Source organism: Acanthochromis polyacanthus, chromosome 1 (genome assembly GCF_021347895.1).
Source record: "Acanthochromis polyacanthus isolate Apoly-LR-REF ecotype Palm Island chromosome 1, KAUST_Apoly_ChrSc, whole genome shotgun sequence".
Lineage (NCBI taxonomy): Eukaryota > Metazoa > Chordata > Actinopteri > Pomacentridae > Acanthochromis > Acanthochromis polyacanthus.
The window spans coordinates 54,653,914-54,672,922 of NC_067113.1; the positions used below are offsets into that span (position 1 = coordinate 54,653,914).

Sequence of the window (19,009 nt, forward strand, 5' to 3'; positions counted from 1 at the left end):
TAATAGTTCTTTAGGCAAAGTGCATATTGACTGTTTTTTTCTGTTGCTCTGCAGTAGAAATGATCAATACCACTCATGTCTGTCCATTAAATGTAAAGCTACATACAGAAAATAGCTGCATACAGTCTAGAAAATTGGTAATTGGATTAGGCAATTAAAAAACAAACTGTAGGAGCTTTAGACGCGCAGGTAAGCAGATTTTTAACCAAGTTAGTAAAATAGCTTTGTGAATGACATTGTTGGTAGGTCATTAATGTAGCCGCAAGGGGACACAAGCCAGTGTCTTATTGTGCCGGTCCCAAGCCCGGATAAATACAGAGGGTTGTGGCTGGAAGGGTATCAGACATAAAACTTTGTCCAAATCAAACATGCGAATCAAATGTATGACTTCCATACCGGATCGGTCGAGGCCCGGGGTTAACAACGACCGCCATCGGTGCTGTCGACCTACAGGGCGCCGGTGGAAAATGGATGACTGTTGGTCAAAGAAGGAGGGGAGGAAGGTGTGTTCATAGGAAGAGAGAGAAGAGGAACACCAAGAGTCTAGGACTGAGAGTAGGGACTTTGAATGTTGGAACTATGACAGAAAAAGGTAGAGAGCTGGTTGACATGATGCAGAGGAGGAAGGTGGACATACTGTGTGTCCAGGAGACCAGGTGGAAAGGTAGTAAAGCTAGAAGTTTAGTAGCAGGGTTCAAGTTGTTCTATCATGGTGTAGATAGGAAGAGAAATGGAGTAGGAGTTATCGTGAAGGAGGAGTTTATTAGGAATGTCCTGGAGGTAAAAAGAGTGTCAGATCGAGTGATGAGCCTGAAGCTAGAAATCGAAGGTGTGATGTTCAATGTTGTTAGTGGGTATGCTCCACAGGTAGGATGTGAGCTGGAGGAGAAGGTGAAATTCTGGTTGGACCTTGATGAAGTGATGCAGAGCATCCCTAGAAGTGAGAGAGTTGTCATTGGTGCAGACTTCAATGGACATGTTGGTGCAGGAAACAGAGATGATGAGGTGGTCATGGGCAGGTTTGGTATCCAGGAGAGGAACGCAGAAGGACAGATGGTGGTTGACTTTGCAAAAAGGATGGAAATGGCTGTAGTGAATACTTTCTTCCAGAAGAGGCAGGAACATGGGGTGACCTGTAAGAGTGGAGATAGGAGCGCAGAGGTAGACTACATCTTGTGTAGACGGTGTAATCTGAAGGAGATCAGTGACTGCAAAGTAGTGGTAGGTGAGAGTGTAGCCAGACAGCATAGGATGGTGGTGTGTAGGATGACCCTGGTGGTGAAGAAGATGAAGAGGGCAAAGGCAGAGCAGAGGACCAAATGGTGGAAGCTGAAAAAGGAAGAGTGTTTTATGGCTTTCAGGAAAGAGTTGACACAGGCTTTGGATGGTCAGGAGGTGCTTCCAGATGACTGGACAACTACAGCAAATGTGATCAGGGAGTCAGGTCGGAGAATACTTGGTGTGTCATCTGGAAGGAAAGGAGATAAGGAGACTTGGTGGTGGAATGAGGAGGTGCAGGAGTGGATCCAGAGAAAGAGGTTAGCTAAGAAGAAGTGGGACACAGAGGACTGAAGAGAGTAGACAGGAGTACAGGGAGATGCAGCGTAAGGTGAAAGTAGAGGTGGTAAAGGCCAAACAAGGGGCTTATGATGACTTGTATGCGAGGTTGGACAGTAAGAAGGGAGAGACTGACCTGTATAGGTTGGCAAGGCAGAGAGACGGAGATGGGAAGGACATGCAGCAGGTTAGGGTGATAAAGGATAAGGATGGAAGTGTGTTGACAGGTGCCAATAGTGTGATGGGAAGATGGAAAGGGTACTTTAAAGAGTTGATAAATGAGGAAAATGAGAGGGAACGAAGAGTAGAAGAGGTGACTGTTGTGCACCAGGAAGTAGCAAAGATTAGTAAGGATGAAGTGAGGAGGGCATTGAAGAGGATGAAGAGTGGAAAGGCACTTGGTCCTAATGATATACCTGTGGAGGTATCAGAGCCGGCCCAAGGCATAAGCGAGTTAAGCGGTCGCTTAGGGCCCACCACCACCAGGGGCCCCCCAGAGTGCTTAATAAAAAGCAAGTGTAATTGTAAAAAAAAAAATAAAAATGAATAACCATTGTTCCGGGTTGTACAACAATAATTTTGGTATAATTTTCTAATGCCAGCTAGGTTGCCAAATACGTCAACCTTTGATGGTGTCAATAAGTGGACCTAGTTACTCCTGCGGCAGCATACCTTAGCGGCTGCGCAAGATCAGTGACAGTGTCATTGCTCAAGGACAGAAGCAAACAGAAATGTTGCCGTCCAAGAAAATGTACCTCTCAGGGGCACAAAAAAGAAAGACAATGGTTGGAGGAGCAAGAAAAGAAAAACAAGGATAAAGGTAGGTTGTATGACTTTTTTGTTTTGATAAATGTTGTGAGCATCGCAAGTTTAGGGCTTAGTCTGAGTCTTGTTTGCCACGGCGCCTTTTTCTCCTCCGGTTGGATATTTGGGAATTGCAATTACATTTTCTAACCTTTAATATATAACAAATCCCTTCACTTAACCCAAAATGATCTAAATCCTCGACTCTAAACATAACCGGAATTAAAACCTGTTAAGGTTCAGCGGCCCGCGGGCGGGCCGTTTTGATATTTACATAAGCATTTTTCGAAATCGAACGACACTGCCAACTCGATGATAGAAACATTATACACCGATGGAAAGCTTAGATTCTCACGAATCCGCCGGTATAAACCACTTTCAGATGTGATTACCACAGCGGGTAATATAAACACATTTGTCCAACAAACAACCAATATTCAGAGACATTGGATATCCTTCCGTTCTCTATACACGGCTTTAACATACACAGCGCGACTCACATTTGCGGGTTCATTATTACACACAGATGAAAAGAGAGAGAGCAGAAAAAGCAAAAAGAAAGCAAAGATTTTAGTGTTCTAGAGAAGTTGGTTTTTTATGTATGTTATAAAATCAAAATATTTTAAATTGTCCTTTTGGAAAAGATCTTCCATGTATAATATAAATATGTCATGTGCCTTTTCAAATATGAAAATATGTTTTTCTGGCATGCCAGTCTGTACTTTTATACTCTGTTTTACAATCATTTGTAATAAAAAGTAAGCTAAGCAACCTTACAGGTAATTTCTGTTAAAAGATAAAGGAAACTTTAAAAAAAAAAAAAACATCTAAATGAACTTCCAACATCAACATAGTAATGATCAAAGAACTTGATTATATTACTTGAGTAAAAGTAAATTGGGTCAAAATTTACCCCAATAAATGTAAAAGTAATTCAGTGAAGTGAAAGTAAAGAAGCATTTGCTGTAAAGTAAAAGCATAAAAACTGCTGAAATACATGCTATGAATTATAATTTTGGGGCTTAAAAATTACTACCAGTATGATTTCCTGCATGGTAACAACTGGGTTTATTGAGAAAATTATAAACAACACTTGACATTGACTGTGGTCACAACAGGCACAAAGCACTTAAGCCTGCATTTTAATAATATAACATTCAATTTATCACATGTAGGCCTACTTTCTCTATCAAACAAAAACACTTTCAAGTCTATTTGTATTTATTTTTAGACATACAGTTTTAAAAAATAGTGGCATTACCTTCAGTCAAGCTCATTCATCACAAATTGTTTCATACTTTATTGTTCATTGGCTGCAGTACATTTCTTAATCCACTCGTGGCACCAATTAGTCAAACCGACACTGCGTGATACATGAATGATACAATGAGGGAAAAGTGTGACACACACGATGAGGTCTCATCTACCCATTACTACTTGACATATATTCAGATTTTGCACTGAAGTCGATCGTGGGGGGCCCCCCAAGGTAAATTTCGCTTAGGGCCCACTGAAGGCTTGGGCCGGCCCTGGGAGGTATGGAGGTGTCTCGGAGAGGTAGCAGTAGAGTTTCTGACTGGGTTGTTCAACAGGATCTTAGATAGTGAGAAGATGCCCGAGGAATGGAGGAGAAGTGTGCTGGTCCCCATCTTTAAGAACAAGGGAGATGTGCAGAGTTGTGGCAACTACAGAGGAATAAAGCTGATGAGCCACATGATGAAGCTATAGGAAAGAGTAGTTGAAGCTCGACTAAGGGCAGAGGTGAACATCTGTGAGCAGCAGTATGGTTTCATGGCAAGAAAGAGTACAACAGATGCAATATTTGCTTTGAGGATGTTGATGGAGAAGTACAGAGAAGGTCAGAAGGAGCTGCATTGTGTCTTTGTAGATCTGAAGAAAGCTTATGACAGGGTGTCCAGAGAGGAACTGTGGTTTTGTTTGAGGAAGTCTGGAGTGGCAGAGAAGTATGTTAGAGTGGTGCAGGACATGTATGAGGACTGTAAGACAGTGGTGAGGTGTGCTGTAGGTGTGACAGAGGAGTTCAAGGTGGAGGTGGGACTACATCAGGGATCAGCTCTGAGCCCCTTCTTGTTTGCTATGGTGATGGACAGGATGACAGACGAGGTTAGACAGGAGTCTCCATGGACTATGATGTTTGCAGATGACACTGTGATCTGTAATGAGAGCAGGGAACAGGTGGAGGAGAAGCTAGAGGCGTGGAGGTTTGCCCTGGAAAGGAGAGGAATGAAGGTTAGCCGCAGCAAGACGGAGTATCTGTGTGTGAATGAGAGGGACCCAAGTGGAAGAGTGAGGTTACAGGGAGAAGAGATCAAGAAGGTGGAGGATTTTAAGTACTTAGGGTCAACAGTCCAGAGCAATGGAGTGTATGGAAAAGAGGTGAAGAAGCGTGTACAGGCAGGCTGGAACGGCTGGAGAAAAGTGTCAGGTGTGATGCGTGATAGAAGAGTTTCAGCTAAAATGAAAGGAAAGGTTTACAAAACTGTGGTGAGACCAGCCATGTTTGGTTTATGGAGACAGTGTCCCTGAGGAAAAGACAGGAGGCAGAGCTGGAGGTAGCAGAACTGAAGATGCTGAGGTTCTCTTTGGGAGTGACCAGGATGGATAGGATCAGGAATGAGTACATCAGAGGGACAGCACATGTTAGAGGCTTTGGAGATAAAGTCAGAGAGGCCAGACTGAGATGGTTCGGACATGTCCAGAGGAGAGAGTGCGAATATATTGGTAGAAGGATGCTGAGTTTCCCCACTGCCAGGCAGGAGGCCTAGAGGAAGATCAAAGAGGAGGTTTATGGATGTGGTTAAAGAGGACATGAAGGTAGTTGGTGTGAGAGAAGAGGATGCAGAAGACAGGGTTAGATGGAGGCAATTGTTTCGCTGTGGCAACCCCTGAAGGGAAAAGCTGAAAGGAAAAGAAGACTGTTGGTAGGTCATTAGTCTGAGCTGTTCAGATCTAAGCATGTTAGCATAGTTATTATGAGCTTGTCAGTATGATGGCATCAGCATTTAGCTCAAAGCATCACTCGGCAACTGCAGCGTCCCAGAGCAGTTTTTATGCTAGGGGAAGCTAATCAACCACTCGTGCTCATGCCTATTTTTCAGTATATAGAAAGTAAATGTGTACATTTCTAAAAACATCAAAAAAACCCTTTGTAAAGTGAGCCGCTCCTGTCTGGTATCTTGTAATCTCTTGACCAGAGATTAGAATAAATGTATAGTAATGCAATATCATCTGTTGCTTCAGTATCCCTCAACAATAACACTAATATCCTTTATTGACAGACTTTTCAAAATCCAAATAAAGTGCTTCACAATGAGGCAAAACAAATCAGTGATAAAAACATCAAGTTTTTAAAAAATACAAGGCAGCTTGCTAGATTTTAAAACAATGTAAAATTAGGAAAGGGTCTCTAGGTTATAAGAAAAGTGAAAGGAAGTGGTGACGGACGCAGATGAGCTGATTACCTGAAGCAGCCGGGCCCCTGGAACAGGAAAAAGAACTCTGCCTAAAGAACCCAAAGTGCACAACAGCTCATACAGTACTAGGAGGACACAGAAATAGAAGAATGAGAGCATAAAGAGCCTTATAATAAATCCGTAACGTCTGAAAAATCAATCCTAAAAACACATTGGATTCCAAAACAGGAGTGACAAGATCAAATCTCTTAAGTTTGTTGAAAGTATTGCTGAAGAGTTCTGTCATTATCAAGCTCTGCTGTATACAAATCACCTACTACAAGTATATATGGCTTTCCAAAACTGTGCTGCCCAAGGCAAAATGAGGAGATACACCAACTTTCTGCCAGCATCATTAGCTCTCACATGTGATTTGAGGCCACAATACAGACTCTAGCAAAATGTTGCTCATATACATGGATACATCTGAATGTGCAAAATAAATTATCTTTCAATATGAACTCAAAGTCACTCATCTCGTTTGTCTAGTGTAAATATAAGGAAAAGAAAAGCCTTCTTGCAACATCTTTTAATCGTTTGTACATAAATACACACAAAGCAAATATCTCCTTATCTCAGTCTGTCACCTCTGTGTGAGAATATAGCTTAGCTTTAACATGCACATATTTATCTCATATTTGACACTTATCTATGACTGCAAGAGCATTCTGTACTGAAAGGTCCTGCTCAAGGCCACTTAAACCCTGGTGGCAGAGTTTTGCTGTAATATACATAAGTGCTAGTACTATAGTATGCATGTTACTGGCCTGTTTTTGTGTTTCTATTCCTCATTCTTCAGCGCACTCCCCCTTTTCCTGTTTACCTCGAGAAACAACAAGATATCTGAACTCTAGCAGGATGTCAGAGCACACATAAACACACACACACACATCACTCACGTAATCAAGGGCAGTGAGTGTGTGCATTTCAGCAGAAAGTCTATGACAACAGCTACATGTGTGTGTTGAAGGTTACTGGAGTCTATAGCTGCAGTCTACAGGGAATTAATGCAATAATGATCATGAACTGTATGTATAGAGCAGCAGAAAGAAAGAGCAGCAGAGCAAAAACAAAATCAAAGACAAAGAACTTGATAAAGCATTAGACTAATGGGATGTTCAGTAATGTAAGTTTAGGTTTTGGGCTAATTAAAAGAATAATAATCATCCAAAAAACATCAACAAAACAAAGTCAGAACATCTTCCATTCATTATGACTAAAATTAAAACATACATTCAAGTCTTTGCAATTTGCACACTACTGACCAAAACTACTTTGGAATTTAGTGTTACTCTAATTGACTATTCATCAATCCATTAGGTCTATAATGATTTAAAAAACTGTGAGAAAATAACCATCATAATTTTCAAGAGCCACGGCTGACTTTTAGTCAATTTTTAATTCAACAATAAGTCCAAAATATGGTAATTTTTGACTTGGCATACAACTATATATAGGTATCAAAGAAAACCCTCCCATCTGAAAAACGGTAACCAATAAATGTTTGGTAGGTCTGCTTGAAAAGGTTACCTCACTATCCAAATACTTGCTCATTATTGTCAATTACACTGGCTGTCCAAAAAAAGAAAAAAAGTTGCCATTTGGATTTAACAAAGCAAATTGGTGAGAGCCTTCCACTGGATAATTACTGCAGTGATGAATATGTTTCAGCTGACAACTTCTTTAACCCTAGCTGATGGAGTGAGGAGCTTCTCACTTCTTAAACAACCATGTTGGAAGACAAATTCTGTGGTCATGGAAAGGATGTTAACCCTTTGATGCACAACTTGGGTCAAGAGATCCCCATTTTCCTTTGAATTTGCATCACTTTTGGCCCATGTTGTGCATCAAAGGGTTAATCTGTTTGAGAAGGGTCAAATTATTGGCCTCCAAGCAAAGAAAACAACTGAGGAGATTTCTGAAACCACTAAAATCAGGTTAAGAACGTCCAACGAATTATTAAAATCTGGAAGGTTTCATCTTCAAGGAACAAATTCTTAGATTATCGTAGGAAATCGGCAGGTGAACTCACGGCTAAGTTTAATAGTTAAAGTAAAAGCATTTCCACACGCACAATGAGAAAGGAACTTCAAGGATTGGGCTAAACAGCGATGTTGCTCTAAGAAAACCACAGATCAGTCAGGTCAGGAAAAAAAAAAAAAGGCTTCAATTCACTAGGTAGCATAAAGATTGGACTCTGGAGCACTGAAAGAAGGTCATGTGGTCGGATGAGTCCAGATTTACCCTGTTCCAAAATGATGGGGGCATCACAGTATGAAGAGAGGTAGATTAAGTGATGCACTCATGTCTCGTGCAAACCTGTGGGAGTTAGGGTCATGATCTGGGGTTGGTCAGGTTCAGCAACGTTATGTTCCCGAAGAATGAGGTGAGCTGACTACCTAAATATACTGAATGACCTGGGGCCTCATTTATAAAACATTGCGTAGGATCTATACTAAAAGTTTGCGTTCGCTGAAAATCCTAAATGGGCGTATGCCCTTTGCCCCGATTTATAAAACTGTGCGTAAGCACAGCTGCATGCAATTTCTTGATAAATCACACACCAGCTGGAAGATTGCACAGGTGGATCCACCTCACATTCCGCCCACAACACACCCACATTTTACCATGAATGGTCAACGCAAAGTAACTCATGAATGTATCTGTATATACAGTGCCTTGTGAAAGTATTCAGCCCCCTTGAACTTTTCAATCTTTCGCCACATTTCAAGCTTCAAACAAAGATATAAAATTTTATTTTTTTGTCAAGAATCGACAACAAGTGGGACACAATCGTGAAGTGGAATGAAATTTATTGGATATTTTAAACTTTTTTAACAAATAAAAACCTGAAAAGTGGGGCGTGCAATATTATTTGGCCCCCTTGCATTAATACTTTGTAGCGCCACTTTTTGCTGCAATTACAGCTGCAAGTCGCTTGGGGTATGTCTATCAGTTTTGCACATCGAGAGACTGAAATTCTTGCCCATTCTTCCTTGCAAAACAGCTCGAGCTCAGTGAGGTTGGATGGAGAGCGTTTGTGAATAGCAGTCTTCAGCTCTGCCCACAGATTCTCCATTGGATTCAGGTCTGGACTTTGACTTGGCCATTCTAACACCTGGATACGTTTATTTGTGAACCATTCCATTGTAGATTTGGCTTTATGTTTTGGATCATTGTCCTGTTGGAAGATAAATCTCCGTCCCAGTCTCAGGTCTTTTGCAGACTCCAACAGGTTTTCTTCCAGAATGGTCCTGTATTTGGCTCCATTCATCTTCCCATCAATTTTAACCATCTTCCCTGTCCCTGCTGAAGAAAAGCAGGCCCAAACCATGAGGCTGCCACCACCATGTTTGACAGTGGGGATGGTGTGTTCAGGGTGATGAGCTGTGTTGCTTTTACGCCAAACATATCGTTTTGCATTGTGACCAAAAAGTTGGATTTTGGTTTCATCTGACCAGAGCACCTTCTTCCACATGTTTGGTGTGTCTCCCAGGTGGCTTGTGGCAAACTTCAAACGAGACTTTTTATGGATATCTTTGAGAAATGGCTTTCTTCTTGCCACTCTTCCATAAAGGCCAGATTTGTGCAGTGTACGACTGATTGTTGTCCTATGGACAGACTCTCCCACCTCAGCTGTAGATCTCTGCAGTTCATCCAGAGTGATCATGGGCCTCTTGGCTGCATCTCTGATCAGTCTTCTCCTTGTTCGAAGTGAAAGTTTAGAGGGACGGCCGGGTCTTGGTAGATTTGCAGTGGCCTGATACTCCTTCCATTTCAATATGATTGCTTGCACAGTGCTCCTTGAGATGTTTAAAGCTTGGGAAATCTTTTTGTATCCAAATCCGGCTTTAAACTTCTCCACAACAGTATCTTGGACCTGCCTGGTGTGTTCCTTGGTCTTCATGATGCTCTCTGCACTTTAAACAGAACCCTGAGACTATCACAGAGCAGGTGCATTTATACGGAGACTTGATTACACACAGCTGGATTCTATTTATCATCATCAGTCATTTAGGACAACATTGGATCATTCAGAGATCCTCACTGAACTTCTGGAGTGAGTTTGCTGCACTGAAAGTAAAGGGGCCGAATAATATTGCACACCCCACTTTTCAGTTTTTTATTTGTTAAAAAAGTATAAAATATCCAATAAATTTAATTCCACTTCACAATTGTGTCCCAATTGTTGTCGATTCTTGACAAAAAATTAAAATTTTATATCTTTAAGTTTGAAGCCTGAAATGTGGCGAAAGGTTGAAAAGTTCAAGGGGGCCGAATACTTTCACAAGGCACTGTAAATAAGCTGCTGATCCACGGCATTTTACGCAGTGCCGGCCTGCAGTCTTTTATTTATTTATTGTTTATTTAATAGGGACCAGTGTATACAATAAACATGTATAACACTATGACATTTACAGCCAGAGCTAATTTGCAAAGTCCGTCCCCAGAAGGGCTTTTCACTGCTGTGCGTCAGGATGAATGAATCATGTGTTGACCCAGGCCACCCTGCCACTAAATTTGCTATGATCATGTCCGATGTACAAATAATTTGTACACTGATTGAATGTACATTTTTTCGGTTCACATAGACAATTTCATTTTCACCCAGAGCCCTTACAGCAACATGAGTGCAGTCAGTTACGCCGATTACATTTGGGAAACCGGACATTGCTGCAAATTGCCGTTTAATGTTGGCCTGTTCTCCCACAGTGTAAGGAAACCTGATGTATTGACTGGTCATGTTTATAATGTCATCCAAAACAGCTGGCATTATTGCACTGAGGGATGGTTGTGATATCCCAGACCTAAAGGACATCATTTAACTGTATATCAGACCCAGATAGGATTTAGACAACAAATGTAACCGCATATATTCTTCATATAAAACACAGACCTGTCGGGCACTGAACGCTGGAAGGAGCCGGTGTCGCCAGAAACCCCTGAGTCGTCAGTTCCTGTGTCTGTACTGGGATGGCGTGGTTTCGGCGGGTGGGTTGGTCTAAGACGGCCCAGTTCAGCACATAGATCCAAGAGTACTGCTCTAGGGAATCTGAATCGGCTTATTAGCCAGTCATCGTCATGGGCAAATCCCCGTGGTCCCTAAAATCTCTCTCCATTCTTAACGTGATCTTCCAGCAATGCCAGCACATCCATTGTGCCACATTACGCACGGCTGTCACCCGCCATTTATCCGCTTGATTAGCGATTGGACTGATTGTCACATGCCTTTTCCAAATTAGTAATCAATCAGTGCCACTCTCCACTCTGTCATTTGAAGATGGAAGTTTGATATATGAACATAGTTCTGCAAATACAGTCGTAGGCCGAATGGCGCACTATATGAACATCTACAACAATGAGGGTTTACGATTATCCGGCTCTACAAGTCTAATATGTGATAAAGGTTTGAGATCAATCTGGTTTCAATTCACCACTTCACCCTCCGGCACAGCCGTTCCCTCTGTCTCCAAAATGTGCTTAAGCAAGCATCAAAGTTGGCGCATCGGTGTGCACATTCTCACGCCAAGTTTGTTTTTAGAAATCACAACGAACACAGCGTACGCCACTTTCTACGTAAAGGTTGTGATTTACGCCACTTTCTAGCCCCGTTTTGTGCGTAAGCAAGCATCAAGGTTGGCGCACCGGTGCGCACACTCACGCCAAGTTTGTTTTTATAAATCACAACTTTTGTGTAGAAAGTGGCGTACGCCACTTTCTCGCCCTGTTTTGTGGGTACGCAAGCTTTATAAATGAGGCCCCCGGTCTGTCCATCAGTGGAGTTTTTCTTCCCTGAAGACATGGGCATGTTCCAAGATGACGATACCAGGATTCATGGGTCTGATATTGAGAATGAGTGGATCAGGGAGCATGAGACATCATTTTCACACATGGATTGTCCTCCACAGAGTCCAGACCTCAACCCCATTGAGAATCTTTGAGATGTGCTGGAGAAGACTTTCCCATCATCAATACAAGATCTTGGTGAAAAATTAATGCTTCTCTGGACAGAAATAGAAGCTTACTGAAACGATGCCACGGTGAACGTGTGTCATTCTCAGAGCTAAAGGCGGTTCAATGAAATATTGGAGTGTGTGACTTTTTTTGTGGATGGGCATTGTGTTTGTTTTAGCCGTTTGCGCTACTTTTCTTACAGGAAATTGATGTTTTATAGCGGCCACAAGGTAAACAGTGTTCCTGGTATTGACGGAGGAAGGCGGTAAAGCCAAACAACAACAGACAACAAATGAGCCATTTGTTATGGAATAAATTAACAGTATGATTTAATAAAAGACAAATGCAATCTTACTGAGCAATTGAGGATAATATGATTGCACTAGATTTTTTAGTTACATCTACTTCATCAGGTCACTGACAGTCATCTTTCGTCTACTCGAATGCCCATATGGGAGCCTTTAGTGAATGTTTTATTTTACAGCTGTTTTTGTGACTTCAAAATTTTAATGCTGTTTTTCTGCCATCATTTTATTCTGAACTAAACTTTCCATTCTTGTGTCTGAGTCATTATTGTCTTGCTAATACAACATTTTGTTGAGCTACCATTTTCAATCTTTTGGTCTGCTGTGTTTGATTCACATACGCTTATGTTTCCTTGATTAACCATTGTGTTGTACTCCCTACACCGATTTAAAATAGATTTTTCTGGTGATGCCTCTGAGGAACAGTGTAGCTCTTTACCAACCAGTCATTTTTGTGAATTTGGTTTCCATCTTGCTGTGATAAATTTGGTCCTGCAATACCTCTCACCTAACTCTTGTTTTTGTAATTGCATGTCTTTGTACTCACCATCTCAGACTCTGCTGTATAATACTGTTTTCCAGGTTTCACATCTGCGTCCAGAACACACAAAAAAAAACACTTCAAAAAGGCCAGAAGTGTTTTGCTCGATACAAGAGCAGAAAATAGAGTTTCCAAGAAGAAACCACTTTATTTACTTTAACGTCAAGTATTTGTCAAAGGTTTGATATGTTGGAGATTAAAACATATTCACTTTCTTGTTGGGAGTTAGATAAAAATATCTATATTCCTCTCCTGTCTGCTGGGTAAATACAAATATTTTAACTTGGCATAAAGACTGCAAACAGATAGTCAGAATACTCCTTTCTATATCCTGTACTGTGGATCAGTATGGGTTAGCAATGCCATTGAGGTGTAATGTGACTTTTCTGTTTATATACTGGGATTATTTAGTTTAATTTAAATATGTGCACCGAGTTGCAGTTCATTTCAAACATTTGAATGGTGCAGCTGGGTCTGTTGTGTTTGCAAGCGCTGTTAAAAGCGATGTGAGCTTTAAGTTTTAATAAAGCTACAGCAGTTACACATAACTTGTTGTCACATGTTTTCCTTCTTTAGGGGACCAGAACAGTTGTTGTACAATGAACATGGTGTTTTTAGACGTCAGTGTCAAGCAAATTACATCCATGTATTATTAACAACTTTTAGAATGACAAACAGAATCATATCGGTATCGGCCGATCCTGAAGGCTGCAGTATCGATATCGGATGTGAAAAAGTGGTATCGAGCCATCCCTAGTGTCAATGACAGTAGTACCTCTTAAACACCCGTGTCTGACTATGACAGTACTGTTAAAATCTAACGCTGAACTATCCAAATTAATTTTTAAACATACTTTTAGAACTCGACAAGTCACGGTCTTCAAACTGTTCCATATGTAAAATCCAGAACTTCACCCAGAATCAAGCGGAGCCTGTCGAGTCCTGCATTGAACTGCTTCTAAAGCTGTCCACATAATCTCTGTCCTCTCAGAAGCTCCTGCCTTTGATGTTTCTTAATGTCTTCAAGGGCTCTCATGGCTTTCTGATCTTAACCTGTGCTAGCGTGACACAGACCTGCTCCCCCTCAACTCCTTCAAACTGCCTGGGCTGGGAACATTAAAGGTCAGCAACCACCTACTCGAGGAAGGAAAACAGACTTTGAGAAATAGAAATGCAAGAAGGGGGTCTGACTGAGTGAGGAGGAGGAGCGAGGTGAGGAAGAAACAACCAGAAGGAAGTAAAGAGGGCGAAATAAAAGGAAATAAGCTGGGAGGCAATTAGGAAACGCTGACGTGTGCGATTGTGCAGCACTGTGACGCACCTGGTGCCGATGGGGAACGATATTTGTCAATGGTGGACATCCCACACTGCATCTCATGAATTTCTGTGTTGCTTGGCAACCCTAAAAACCTTTCTCTAGCTGTATCTTTCCCTTGCATTTGTTCATCTTCTCGATCTTTCTCTATTTTGATTTCAAGGTTGTCACAAATGAGTTTCGAACTATTTTCTCAAAGCTTCTGTCACAGAGGAAACCTCCACACACAGTTTGGCGTCAGTCTGCATTCACATGGCAGTGGTGGGAGGAAACCCGTGGCTGGTGACGAAAAGCCTTAAAACGGGAACCTTTCTTATGCAGACAGGCATGCCCACAGCTGCACACAGAACAATGTGACAGACAGTAATGCATCCTTAGCATCGTCAGATTTTCGGGATAATATAATATAAAGTACAGACGTGTGTACAGACACCCCTGCAGTAAAATGATCACCAAGTAGACACACTCGTTACTCATGCACGCCTCTGGTTGTGCATTTACACTTTGATTCAGATATACACAATACAAGTATGCAAAAAGTGACTCAGTTGGCATTTTAATAGGCACATCTGCCTTCAGAGGGTTCTTTCGCAGCTATTGTTTCAGTTTTAGTTCTTATTTAAAGTGTTTTGGAGGTTGACTCAACTTTACGGTCGTTTTGGAGGCTGTAGTTTGTGGTGCTGTTTAATATATTATGTTGTACTGAGAGCAGTTTCTAAGGTGAACCTATAAAGGCCATTTTAGAGCAACAACAGCACCACTGCGCTCTGAAATCCATTATTTCCAGTGGCTTAAGGTGCACAAATGACAGTCTGGCGGTGAGTTGAGCTAAACGCAGCTTCCCACGCAGCCAAAAAAAACAACAAAAAAAAAAAAAAACAGGCATCCAGCCAGGGACAAAGCGCAAAATGTAGGAAAAGCTGACGTGTCTAAATTCCCTTAATTACTTTGCCAAAGTTTGCGTTTGTAATGAGATCTCAAGAGGAAAGCTAAACGTCGGAAACAGGTTTTCATTAAAGTAACCATATAAGGTGAGTATTAACGCCTTTATATACGGTCCATTTTAACCATTGGATAGTATGTTGGTAAAATGTGTTTATGTGCTGCTACAATTAGGTAATTTTTGTTGTACCCAGTAAACTAAAGCAGTGGTTCTCAACCCTGTTCCTCAGGACCCCATGTCCTGCATGTTTTAGATGCTTCCCTGCTCCAACACACCTGATTCAAATGATCAGCTCGTTATCAAGCCTCTGCAGAAGCCTTATGACGAGCTGATCATTTGAGTCAGGTGTGTTGGAGCAGGGAAGCATCTAAAACATGCAGGACATGGGGTCCTGAGGAACAGGGTTGAGAACCACTGAACTAAAGGAAGCATTCAGCAACTAAAGAGGTGCGATAGGAGTAAATGATGGACTTGGTCTTGTCACAGAAACATCAAATGCTTACTTGTGTTACAAATCTACAAGAGGTGTTAACCTCCAGCGGCCAATCTGAATGTTGCAATTTGTAATATCTTAAGAGCTGGTAATGTGTCAGTGTTTTGTTTTAAGCTTAAACATGTACAGCAGGTTACTCTAAAAAAAATATCTAAATAAGACAATTAGGATTCATGAAAAAGAAAATGTTTTTAGTTATGATTTAGTAAATGTTTAAACCTGTATCGCAGCTAACCATCACACAGATACCTCAGATCATTTGTTCCCTCAGCTGTAGGATTTCTAAATAATCTTTAGGCTTGTGTCCTTACACTGTAGGATGCATATACGGTCAAGATAACTCACCTGATGACATTTATTATTTATATCTATGTTTCTATGTATTGTACTGTACAGTTTCATGGTATGAATGTCATTGTTGGCTGCTGTTGCAAATCAAATTGCTCAAATTGGGACAATACAGACTTTCCAATCTAAAACTGCTCATCAGTTGCTCCAGTTGGTATGATTGAGGTGCCAGTGTTTGTCTCAGAATGACACTGTCTAATTTTGGTTGCAGAATAGAAACGGAACCCTGTCTACCTCAAACTAGTGAGCACAGAGGCAAATTATGAAAACTTCAAACATATAACAGCAACAATTTTAAATAAAAATGACATTTTTAGTTGTACTATGGAGACAGCAACCGACGTGGCAAGTTCCAGCCATGATTCGGAAAAATGCTACAGGGCAGACCTTTTTGATTCTCCTCAGAATTTGTGTAATTTTTTGTCATTATTGCAGTGCTAGAGTAGCCTAGCCACGCTAGACAACCCACGGCAACAAATTTAATTCTCTGTCAGGATGGGTCTAGTTACCCTCCATAAGGCTCGAGGCTGGATTCTCCTAAAACTGGCCGGACCAATCACCATGAAGTGTAGAGTCAGAAGACGGGCGTAACTAAGTGACGACAGAGGCGCGACGATTCTGACAGAAACAACCGGAAACAACTAGCCTAGCCGCACTAGACAACCCACGGCAACGAACTTAATTCTCTGCCAGGGTCGACAACAAAAACGACAACAGTCGTTGAGCTCCATTAGCACCGACTCTGAATAATCTCTGTTAACATGTCATACTTGAGCTTCACCCATTGACTGTATAAATAAGGCTTCACCGAACTACCGTATCCTCTGATTTCCGGCGCTCTAGGAGCATATTCGTTGCGCTGATTGGTTGTATACCTACCCAATTGCTGCAGAGTGATTTGATAGACAACCTTTTAGCCCGCCTCCCTCCCTGTCGAGCATGCCTAGACCCTTGTGACTTCAGAACATGGGTCTAGCAGGGCTAGGCTAGTGCTAGAGATTTTTGCAATGTACAATGCATTACCGCCATTATTACCAACTAAATTCTCTCTTAGCATACTGTAGGATTCTTTTTTTGGTGGTGATATCCTGCATCAACACTACAAGGGAAAGTCAATTTTGCAAACAGTAACAAGAAGAAACACTTGAAATGCACAACAAATGGCAAGTTTTTACAGACAATCTACACCTGGTAAGTCACATTATGCTCTATGTGAATCAGGTCAGTTCAACATTTTGATGGACAGTTTTGAGTGACAGGTGGAAAACTACAAAAACTCAACGCCTAGACACCTGATAGAGATAAACACATGTTAGCAGACGCAAAGCTAAAAAGAAATGAGACAGAAGGATGAACATGGGATCTAGGTGAATTAAGTTGACAGATGCCACATGGATTAATAAGAACAAAGAACAGAGATAGAAATAATGGTTGCTACTGCAGCAGGGTATTTTTCAGTTGGTCCCTTCATGCTCAGAGGAGATGCAAAAGCTGTTTTGTTTGTGTTAACTATGTTGACTTACAGGGCAAATTAGCATGGTGCTTGCATAATTATGCAATAACTTAATATTTCTTTCCTCTCCCATTCTGTTCCGTCCTTTTCTGTGATGCTTGCGCAGACATGCACAAATCCTCCCACACACACACTCAGGATGGTGTCATGCCAAATATGTTGTATATACCCACATGTGTACTCAAACATTTAAACTAATATGGACAGCTTTTTTTGTCGGCATCAACACATTAGTGCAAACACACATGCACACACATCCAGGTGCGAACCTCTCCAGGCAGAGTGCCAGTCAGTCAGGCAGGCAGGCTGCCAGTATACAAGACAGAGGGTCTGTTGTGTTGTAAATGTCAGATGTCCTGCTGTTTGAGCCAGCGCACATCTCACCGATAAACACTCCCATCTACACACACTTAACCACACTTATACACACAGCATGCAGGGCAGAGTGAGCAAGGAGAAGGAAGAAAAGACCCAGCAGGAATACTAGGAAGTAGAAGATAGTTTGGATGAAGCTTAATTTTCTGCAATTTTGGTCAGTAAATCCCTACAAGTCAGGCTTATCAATTACTACGTATTCCTTCGCCGTTGCAGGATTCACATTTATCCCACAGTGAATGATTAACCTTTCTTGTAATCTCTTTGTGTTATACATTTCAGTTGAATGTTATTCATTTAGAGTTCAAAGCCCTACTTATAAAGGCTTCAAATAACCGAAGAGATATGAAGATTTTAGGAATTTCTGATGAGGAGAATGAGAGGGGGACAGAAACCGAGCAGAAGATCCAGAGCTGTCAGCGGAGCCACTCTCTCCAGTGACTGCTCGTTCACTGCGTTCCCAAGGTAACCATTGGAAGCATTCACTCAGAACAATGGCAAGATCACTCTCCTAGAATTTCATTGTAGGGAAGACGTGCTGCACGGAACATATATGTTGAATAAGAATGATCACCGATTCCATTCTGTGCACACTAGAAATGCAGGTTCACTCTCATTTGGCAGTGTGATAGGTTAATTCCATGTATATCTGTGGGGGTATTTACCTGCGATAGGCTGGAAAAGCCCAAGTTGCGGCAGCCATTGCAAGGGGTCAGGGCCTCCCAGAATCCAGTGGGGCCACAAGTCTTTTCTGCCTCGTCTTCTTCCATGGCCGGAGCGAGAGGTGGAGTTGGCCGCTGTCGACACAAACACCAAAAATTTCAAAATAGGTTGAAGGTTGGAGGATCTACAAGCCCTGAGAAGATTTCATCAGCAGCTGCATCATTTAAAGCTCCTCTCTGGTTGTTGATTAAACCCCTAAAAACTACGCATTTCAATGATAATAATCCCTTCATGCTAAGGTGTTGCTTGTTCTAGAACGTGCAATTCTCTCCACTCACTGCAGCTCAGCACACCGACTCACCTACAACTCTGTTCAAAGACTGTAAAACTACTCTATGCTACACAATGGTGGATTGCAAAAAAAGGATTCAGAAAACTATTTGTCCCCAGGGCATGTAAAAAGGTATGTAGAGCTCTCAGTGCAACAATAACGTAATAATAAATAGGGATATATATATATACACACACACACACACACACACACACACACACACACACACACAAATCTAGGGCAAGTAATATAAGAATAGAATTTAAAAAAAATAAATGAAAGACAAAAAAACAACTTGGTAACATACTAGTGCAAATACGAATGAAAAGTAGGTGCAATATGGCAATGAGGTAGATACAAGAATATATCAAAGTAGATCAGTAATACAGCCAT

The 19,009-nt window shown here is 41.4% G+C and overlaps 1 protein-coding gene across 6 annotated transcripts in view; it reads right to left on the reverse strand.

Moving 5' to 3' along the window:
* The window catches only part of anks1b (ankyrin repeat and sterile alpha motif domain containing 1B), a 291,730-nt gene that overhangs the window by 140,022 nt on the left and 132,699 nt on the right, over positions 1-19,009 (reverse strand). For all 6 annotated transcript variants that reach the window (XM_051957203.1, XM_051957205.1, XM_051957200.1 and 3 more), the window contains exon 10: positions 18,288-18,419. In XM_051957203.1, coding sequence (XP_051813163.1) covers positions 18,288-18,419 — 132 coding nt within the window. The remainder of the gene's footprint in view (positions 1-18,287; positions 18,420-19,009) is intronic.